Source organism: Ceratotherium simum, chromosome 23 (genome assembly GCF_057802395.1).
Source record: "Ceratotherium simum simum isolate JZ-2026a chromosome 23, ASM5780239v1, whole genome shotgun sequence".
NCBI classification, from domain to species: domain Eukaryota; kingdom Metazoa; phylum Chordata; class Mammalia; order Perissodactyla; family Rhinocerotidae; genus Ceratotherium; species Ceratotherium simum.
In genome coordinates, this window is record NC_141922.1 from 18,419,740 (window position 1) to 18,429,800 (window position 10,061).

At 36.9% G+C, this 10,061-nt stretch overlaps 1 protein-coding gene across 4 annotated transcripts in view; it reads left to right on the forward strand.

Moving 5' to 3' along the window:
* Positions 1-9,684, forward strand: part of ATAD2 (ATPase family AAA domain containing 2) — a 62,560-nt gene extending 52,876 nt beyond the window's left edge. For 2 of the 4 annotated variants that reach the window (XM_004431095.3, XM_087447481.1), the window contains exons 23-28: positions 518-640; positions 762-905; positions 2,749-3,144; positions 5,691-5,824; positions 6,676-6,804; positions 8,336-9,014. In XM_004431095.3, the coding sequence (XP_004431152.2) occupies positions 518-640; positions 762-905; positions 2,749-3,144; positions 5,691-5,824; positions 6,676-6,804; positions 8,336-8,380 (971 nt within the window). In that variant the 3' untranslated portion in view covers positions 8,381-9,014. Of the gene's footprint in view, positions 1-517; positions 641-761; positions 906-2,748; positions 3,145-5,690; positions 5,825-6,675; positions 6,805-8,335; positions 9,015-9,279 lie in introns of those variants that run through there. The other 2 variants (XM_087447478.1, XM_087447480.1) reach the window with 2 other exon arrangements.
* The last annotated feature ends 377 nt before the right edge of the window (positions 9,685-10,061 follow it).

Here is a 10,061-nt window from a genome sequence, read left to right on the forward strand (position 1 = left end):
GAGGAAGATCGGCCCTGGGCTAACATCCGTGCCCATCTTCCTCCACTTTATATGGGACGCCACTACAGCATGGCTTGACAAACAAGCGATGCTATGGTGCGCACCCGGGATCCAAACCTGCGAACCCTGGGCCGCTGAAGTGGAGCATGTGCACTTAACCGCTGTGCCACCGGGCCAGCTGCCTCCCTTACTGTTTTTTGTTGTCATTATATTGTTGTGTTGTTGTTTAGTCTTACTATTGTTTGATTCTTATATTTTTTTCTGGTATTTCAAAGGAATCTGGATAGGACAGAGCAATAAAATTGTTTGGGTTTAATCTGCCATATTGAATCAGATGTCCAGAACATTAGATTAAATAGCACCAAAAACAGAAATACACAATTCCAGTAACTTTTACTATTCATGGTAAAAGTAAAAAAATTATAACGACTGCAATCTTAGCCCAATATGTTGAGTTTATTTTTGGTAAATTATTAAAAGGAGAAATTTTAAATTGTATTCTTTATTCATTTCTCAGATCGTCTTATTAGGCATAGAGCCTGTGCTTTAAGAGATACTGCCTATGCAATAATTAAAGAAGAACTTGATGAAGACTTTGAACAGCTTTGTGAAGAAATTCAGGAATCTAGAAAGAAGAGAGGTAGGAAAATGATTTTTCATGAGAAAAAGATGCTTCTGATGTAGTGTATTGAGTCCTTTTAATTAATCATGTAATTTTGAAATCTGGAAATTTGATTTGACATCCCACGTCTGTTTACAAGGTTGTAGCTCCTCCAAATATGCCCCATCTTACTACCATGTGATGCCGAAGCAAAATTCCGCTGCTGTTGGTGATAAAAGATCAGATCCAGAGCAGAATGAAAAGCTAAAGACACCCAGTACTCCTCTGGCTTGCAGCACTCCTGGTAAGTGTGCTTGGGTAATTTTTATGTATGGAATTGTAACCTTTATGCTCTTCTACTGCCGTTTACTTTTCCCCTCAGTTTCCTTTATTTATATTGATGTAGTGAATTACATTGGTTTTTGTTAATATTAAAGCAACTTTGCATTCTTGAAATTAAATCCAGATTTCTAATGATGTACCACTTGCAATCCCAGTTCACCTTCATCTAGTTGTGGATTGACGTGATTTGAAACTGATTTTCATTCCCTATAAATCTTGGTCTAGTTTCTGTTTCTCCTTATTCTTAGGGTATAACTTCACAGGATACCAACCCAAACCCTGTAGGTTTTCCTGAGGCCTCCTTACTTGGTAGGCTCTTAATTCCAATTTTTGCTCTTTAAGCCCCATGAGTGTCAGACTCTCCTCAGCTTCTTAGCCTCTCAACTATGCATTTGTTTTCCCGTATTTGGGTGCCACAATTCCTCAATGCCTTGTTAGATCTCCAATGCTTTTAAACAGAATTTTTAAAATTCTGTGTGTACGTGTGTTTTGCTGGGGTTGGAACCTTCCCTTATTGTATTCCACGTTTATCTATCTGGGGTAACTGATTTGAAATAGATAGAGTAAGTCTGTCTTTTGTAAAAATGGGAGGAGGCAGCTGAGAAAGGGAGGATTAGAAAGGCAAACCAGTGAGAGACTTCCACTGCCAGAATGCTCTTGGTCAAATCAACTTTAAGCAAGTTTATATATGGAAATTGACATGAAAAATAACTCCCTTAAAACAATCCATTCCTAGCTATATACCCAGCAGGACTGCATACGTTATGTTCACAAAAAGACATGTATAAGAATGTTCATAGAGGGCCGGCCCCGTGGCTTAGTGGTTAAGTGCGCGCCCTCCGCTACTGGTGGCCCGGGCTTCGGATCCTGGGCGCGCACCGACGCACCGCTTGTCCGGCCATGCTGAAGCTGCGTCCCACATACAGCAACTAGAAGGTTGTGTAGCTATGACGTACAACTATCTACTGGGGCTTTGGGGGAAAAAAAAAAAGGAGGAGGATTGGCAATAGATGTTAGCTCAGAGCTGGTCTTCCTCAGCAAAAAGAGGAGGATTAGCATGGATGTTAGCTCAGGGCTGATCTTCCTCACAAAAAAAATAATAATAATAATGTTCATAGAACCAATATTCATAATAGCCCAACACTGGGAGCAACCCAAACGCCCATCAATAGTAGAATGAAAAAACGTGGATTCTTATACAACAGTGAGAATGATTAATCTTCAAGTACATATAACAGTATAAATGAATCTCTCAAACATAATGTTGCAGTGTGGTTATACTATATCTAGTCTAGACAAAATGTTTAATCTCTGTATATCTTAGTTTCTTCCTCTCTAAAGTGATGTTGATAATAGTAGTAAACCTGCTCAGGTTAAAGTGAAATTTCAGTGAGTTAGTACACATAATGGTCTTAGAAGAGTTCCTGCTATATGCTAAGCACTCAGTAAGTGTAGGCCATTTTTAGTCTTGCCCTTCCTGCAGTTTGTTCCTCATACTACTGCCAAAGTGATCTTTCTAATATATACATCAAACAGATGTAATTTCCTTCCTTAAAATTAAGATTTTTAAAAAATTATTCAAAATAAAATCCAAACTCCTTAGAATGACAGGTTATTGCCCACTTCTCTACCTTCTTCTCATGGTAATCTCTACTTTTGTTTCTATATTCTAACCATACAAAACTATGGTGGTTTCTTAAACTTTCTATCCTCATATCTCAAGAGATTTTTTTTTTTTCCCATTTACTTAGACTTTAGAAGATTGTTGAATGTTCTTTTATCTTTTTTCTTTAAATTCTTTGAAGCTCAGTTGAAGAGAAAAATCCGCAAAAAGTCGAAGTGGTATTTAGGTACCATAAAAAAACGAAGGAGGATTTCACAGACAAAAGATGATAGCCAACATGTCGTGAATGACAAAATTGAGAGTGATACAGAGGAAAATCAAGATACAAGCGTAGACCACAATGAGACTGGAAACACAGGAGAGTCTTCAATGGAAGAAAATGAGAAGCAGCAAAATGCCTCTGAAAGCAAAATGGAATTGGGAAATAATAATTCAGATATTTGTGGTATTGAGAATGAACTTGAAGAATCTGGGAAGATTACAGTATGTACAGAATTGAGGAAAGATAAGATTGTTTGCAATGGAGATGCTTCTAGCTCACAGATAATAGATATTTCTGATGAAAATGAAGCAAAAGGTAAGTCTCTCAATTAAGCAACTTACTGATTTTAAAAGATGTTTTACTCAGAGTTCTTTTTTGTGTGTGTGTGTGTGTGAGGAAAATCAGCCCTGAGCTAACATCTGCCAATCCTCCTCTTTTTGCTGAGGAAGACTGGCCCTGGGCTAACATCCGTGCCCATCTTCCTCCACTTTATATGGGACGCCGCCACAGCATGGCTTGCCAAGTGGCGCGTCGGTGCGCACCCAGCATCCAAACCAGCGAACCCCGGGCCACCGCAGTGGAGCGTGCACACTTAACCGCTTGCGTCACTGGGCTGGCCCCAATTACTCAGGGTTCTTAAGCAACTAATTACCCTCTCAATTTATTCCTTTTTACTTGTCTTTCATAGTGCAGGTGTTAATTAATGAGGAAAAATAGCATTATCTTTACTTAATAACTATTGAGCTAGTAAATCACTGTTGTTAAAAGCATACTATAGCATCAAACAGACCTGGATTTGACCCCTAGTCCACAACTTAGTAGCTTGTGACCTTGGGCAAGGTTCTTGACCTGTCAGCCTCAGTTTTCTTTTCTTTTTTTTTTTTTTAAGATTTTATTTATTTATTTTTTCTCCCCAGAGCCCCAGTAGATAGTTGTATGTCATAGCTGCACATCCTTCTAGTTGCTGTATGTGGGACACGGCCTCAGCATGGCCGGAGAAGCAGTGCGTCGGTGCGCGCCCGGAATCCGAACCCGGGCCGCCAGCAGCAGAGCGCGCGCACTTAACTGCTAAGCCACGGGGCCGGCCCTAGTTTTCTCATCTGCAAAATTGGAGTAGATAGTTGCAGGGCAATGAGATATTTTGACGACTGAATCCATGTAAGCATGTAGCCAAGTGCTTGGCTTTTTTAAAGCCAGTTTTTAAAAGCTGGCAGGATACTCTCTTATTTTTAAGCAAGATAAGCAGTTTCCTGTGCTTCTTGCTGAGTGATGTAGAACAACTGTTACTTACCTCCATCATTCCTCTATCCCTATTGTACGTTAAGTCCAAGATTTACATTTATTTCAGTTATCCTGCTCCCAAAGTTTTTCATTTGGAATCGTCTTCTATCTGAATCTTTTTGGACCTTCGGCAGTAGATTTTTGGTTTTTGGAAAAGCCAAATGTTATTTCATCTTACGAAGCACAAAGAGGGGTAACAATCAAAAATTTATTTTGGTCAAAAACAAGTATTGACTAAGTTAGAGACTGTTTTTTTTCAGTGCCTTTTATGCTGTAGGTAAATCTTTTTCCAGGACTTCCTTGAAATGAGTTCTAATGTGTTTGAGTAATAACAGAATGGACTAGGATACAGCCTTTCCAGTGTGGATATTTTAAATGTTAATCCATTGGCTATATAATTTAGTATGTTTTGTTTGCGTTCCAAGTTGTTTTATTTTTCTTTTATCATTATCTTTTTTCAAAAGACGCTATTTAGTGGGACAGGTACTTGTTTATGTATCAGATTTGGGTTCTTGTCCTGGCTCTTAAAACAGTTAGGTATGCTGACCTTAGAAAAGTCTCTTCACCTCTCTTGGCCTCATTTTTCTCATCTATCAGTGAGTAGATTGTTATAGATCAGGGATAGGCAAACTTTTTCTGTAAAGGGCCAGATAGTAAATATTTAGCCATACAGTCTCTCTCACAACTACTCAACCCTGCTGGAAAAGCCACATTGACACACATATGTAAAACAGACATGATTGTGTTCTAAATTTTATTTATTTATTTTTCCCCCAAAGCCCCAGCAGATAGTTGTATGTCATAGCTGCACATCCTTCTAGTTGCTGTATGTGGGACGCGGCCTCAGCATGGCTGGAGAAGCGGTACGTCGGTGCGCGCCCGGGATCCGAACCCGGGCCGCCAGCAGCGGAGCACGAGCGCTTAACCACTAAGCCATGGGGCTGGCTCTGATTGTGTTCTAATAAAACTTTGCTTATAGCGGTAGGCCAGATTTGACCTATGGGTAGTAGTTTGCAACTCCTATTCTAGATTACTGAGATCCCTTCCAGCTTTTAAAGTCTGTGAGTCTTTTTTTTTTTTATTTTTGAAATATTTATTTTTGATTGATGTTTTCTTATACAAATGGACTTTAGGCAATACTATGAAAAAAATTAAAAAAAATAAAACCGTATTAAAGTCTGTGAGTCTTATGCATAAGTAGAAGACAGTCTAGCCTGTTGAGGATCCCTTGAAATACTCAATTTGAGAAATACTTCTCGGATCCCGGGTGCGCACTGATGCGCCGCTTCTCCGGCCATGCTGGGGTCGCGTCCCACGTGCAGCAGCTAGAGGGATGTGCAGCTATGACATGCGGCTATCTACTAGGGATTTGGGGGGAAAATAAATAAATAAATAAAATTTAAAAAAAAGAAATACTTCTCAAATGTCCTTAATTTTTGAGTGCTTAAGTGGCAGCATCTTAATCTTACAGTAAAGTCAATAAGCCAGAATTGGTGTCTGCTATTTAATCTGCCTAATATTTATTTTAGGCATTATAATGTCTGTGAACCAAATAATAATTATTTAATTTTTCATTCTAGAAATGTGTGTTCTGCGAATGACTCGAGCTAGACGGTCCCAAGTAGAACAGCAGCAGCTCATCAGTGTTGAGAAGGCTTTGGCAATTCTTTCTCAACCTACACCCTCACTTGTTGTGGACCATGAGCGATTAAAAGTATGTAAATTGAAATCATAATGCTTTCATTGTGCAGATTAGTAGCATAACCCACCAAAAGGGAGTGTAATAGTGCATTATGTCAGTTTGCCATGCAATAATTATCTTTTATGAAAGGATAAACTTGGTATGAAATAACTTTCATAAAGGTGCTGGTTGGAGGTGGCTAGTACGTTGATATTATAGTTTTTAAGATACTTGTCTACATCGTTGATCCATACATTGTTTTAATGACCATTACCTATGACCATTTCAGTTGGTTTTTACTTAACCATAATGGCATGTTTTTGTTAACTGTGATATGTAATGGCATATCCTGGTAGGGCCAGACTTGAAGAATCATGGAAATCCAGTGAGTTCATTTCAATCATGAGAAAAAACACTGAGCAGATGGAAAATCCTTTTTATGAGAAAAAGAACCCTGATGTGGTGAGGTAGTTCACCATTTATGCACTATCTCTTTTTGTTTCACATAATGGAATTAGTTTTCATGTGCTTGTGTACTATAAAATGACTTGCAAAAACTTTGCTTTTTTTCCTGTTAATCTAGTTTGAGATTATTTTTTAATTTGTCTGTAGAGATTTATGGCTAGAATTGAAATTCGCAACCTCCTCAGGTAGTCTTTAGAATGAGAGTTACCTGGAGCAGAGGCCAGGATCATAGAATAATGATAAAGTTAACAACGGCTAAATGTCACGGCTGCTATTAGAGGCTGCCATGTCTTGTCAAATGACTTGGTCTGCCCTCTCTCTGGCTTATATGCTAGAAATTTCCAAAATCTTCAAAATTGAAATATCTTGTCTCAGGAAATTGATCTCTTATATATGTAAACACTCACGTTTTCTTTTAGAATCTTTTGAAGACTGTCATTAAAAAAAGTCAAGAATACAATATTTTTCAGCTGGAAAATTTGTACGCAGTAATCAGCCAGTGTATTTATCAACATCGCAGGGACTATGACAAAACAACACTTATTCAGGTAAACTAATTTATCTAACAAATGATTTTATAAGAAAATTTTTTTTTTTTTTAGTGAGGAAGCTTGGCCCTGAGCTAATACCTGTTGCCAATCTTCCTCTTTTTGCTTGAGCAAGAGTGGCCCTGAGCTAACATGTATGCCAGTCCTCCACTATTTTTATATGTGGGACGCCTCCACAGCATGGCTTGATGAGCGGTGTGTAGGTCTGCACCTGGGATCTGAACCCACAAACCCCAGGCCACTGAAGCGGAGTGTGCAAACTTAACCACTACGCCACCAGGCCAGCCCCATTTTATAAGAATTTTTAAAGACCATTTTTCCATATGTGGGTTATGGATTATTTCTAGGTACAACTGAGTTCCATACTTTTTTTTTTTTGGTGAGGAAGTTTAGCCCTGAGCTAACATCCACTGCCAATCCTCCTCTTTTTGCTGAGGAAGATTGACCCTGAGCTAACATCTGTGCTCATCTTCCTTTTTGTATGTGGGACGCCTGCCACAACATGGCTTGATAAGTGGTGCTGTAGTTCTGCACCCAGGATCTGAACCTGCAGACCCTGGGCTGCTGAAGCGGAGTGCACGAACTTAACCACTACACCACCAGGCCGGCCCAGCCCTGTACTTTTTTTAATCTAGCACTTCATTAGTTTGTGTTTCTTTAATAAACAGTGGAACTATAGTATCAGTAAACTATGAAAAATCTTTATGTTGTGTGTGTATTAATGAAGATATGTAGCTCCTTTTTAAGGTAGACTTAAGATAGACCTATTTGTCTTTACTTAATCTTGCTTTATAGTGAGGATTAGAGTACTAACTTTTAAAAATAGATATTGAATGATACCTACATTGTATAATATATATATTACTGGTAGCTACTATATACCTACTAATATATAATATGTATACTGTTTAGTATACTTACTAAAGTATACTGTGGTACCTACATAGTATAATATATATGTAATACTGATACCTACAAAATATAAAATATTAATATCTATAAGTGCCTTGATAATAACTATTTGAATTTAACATAAAGTGAACACATCTCAGGCTCATTTCAAAGGGATTTAAATAATGAAGTCCCGGGCCGGCTCTGTGGCTTAGCGGTTAAGTGCGCGCGCTCTGATGCTGGCGGCCCGGGTTCGGATCCCGGGCGCGCCCCAAGGCACCACTTCTCCGTCCAGCGCGAGGCCGAGTCCCACGTACAGCAACTAGAAGGATGTGAACCTATGACATACAACTATCTGCTGGGGCTTTGGGGGGAAAAAAGTGAATAAATAAAATCTTTAAATAAATAAATAAATAAATAAATAAATAAATAATGAAGTCCCATCAGTGATATCAGTTTATGTGATAGTCTTAAATACTAAACTAAATTTCTGTTTTCACCATCAGATATATACATGGGTAATAATAATAATATCCTTAAGGTTGTTTACTGAAAAAAACAAAACAGCAATGGAGTAATGTTTCTTTAGCTTTTTTTCCATATTGAAACTTACTATTTTTCCTTCCTACCCTTTATCTAGAAAATGGAGCAAGAGGTAGAAAACTTCAGTTGTTCCAGATCATGATGTCATGGTATCAAATATTCTTTATATTCATTTCCTATTTAATTCACCTTAGTCATGTCCACATAACTGATGCAAGATGAAATCCTGCATCTTTAAGGAAAAGAGTAAAATAGTAAATAAAAATATTTAAACTTTCCTGATATTTATGTACATATGTAAGATAAATTACAGAGATAAGTGATAAATATTGGAGGTTGGATTGAACAAGGCATAGTAATAGTAATGCTGTGGCATATCAGTAGTTGAAGTGTGGCCAACTCGTAATAAAGTTATTTTGATAACTAATGTTTTATGGCACTTAGAAGTAATTAGTGACATGGACATTTTTTGTTTTAAGCACTTTTAATTTTATCCTTCCTAAAAATAGTTTATTGTATCAGACTAGAAATTTACTTAACTGTTGTGTCTTTGCCATTGTTTCTGTTGTCTTTGTTTTCCTCAGTGCCCAACTCCCATCTGCCTTTAGCTTCCCCTGCCCATTCACTTAAAAGCCAGTGTTCAAGTCATGATTTGCGAGAGGACTCTTGAACAACTTCTGGCTGCACCACAATTCTGTACTTGAATGTCAAAATTAATGCTTTTTATATAAACATTTATATAATCCTAATTTGGGTTAATAAAGGTTTTAAATATTTTTGGTTTACTTTTATGATTATACACACAAAAAATGTATTAATAACTACTTTGTTAAACAGCTTTTTAAAAGCACAGAGTTTTTATATTTGAAAACTGTTTATATCTTTCTAAATTTGTGCTTAGGTTGTATTCTATAGATACCTTTTATATACAATTATATAAATATAAATATTATAAATTTTGTATTAATGATACCAAAAATACATTTCTTTCTTAAAACAATAAAACCATTCACCACCATGCATATTTTTTTTTTTTTTTAGGAGACATTCTAATATTAGTTTGTAAAACAGCTTCTGTTGGAAACTTATTTCAGAGGAATAGGGGATAATGATCTCATATGAGAGATTCCGGATTCTAATACAGTTTCAAAGTTGAGCTGCCTTTTGATGTTGATTTATATGGATATTGTATTTAAAGCCTTCTAAAACTCAGTAATTCAGATACCTTAATTAGTAGATACTGTCTGATGTAATGCATAAAGCAATGTCAGTCACTGGAAATATTTACATACTATGTGTATGTTCCTGGATTCACACACACACACACGTACTCATTTTTGTTGAAGTTTATTATAACTTATTCCATATTCATCTTGTATAACTAGGATTTCATTTTGTATGTATAGCTTCTGTAATAAATTTTAAAGGTGAAAATTGCTTCTCAAATTTGTTTCTATTGTTTCATTATTTTAAAATGTCCTAAAGATAATTCAGTGCAAAACAAGTGCAAAAATCTGTTTTATACTATTCATAATTTAAAATGCTGTTGACACTGGAATGTTTGTATGGTGTCTGTTCTTTAGCTACAAAGACTAATGTGTTTCCTTGTCCTTTTCATGAAATACTGTCTACGGATGTGGGAAGTAATATGTCTACATTTCTATGTAGACTTTCAAAACCATGCTAAAATGGCAAGCCTAGAATGATTCTTTCTAATTTTTTGCTTAAAAGTGCAGTCAGTCTGTTGTAATTAGGCAAGAAAAAGAAATAAAAGGCATCCAAGTTGGAAAAGGTAAAGTAAAACTGTTCACAGATAATATGAT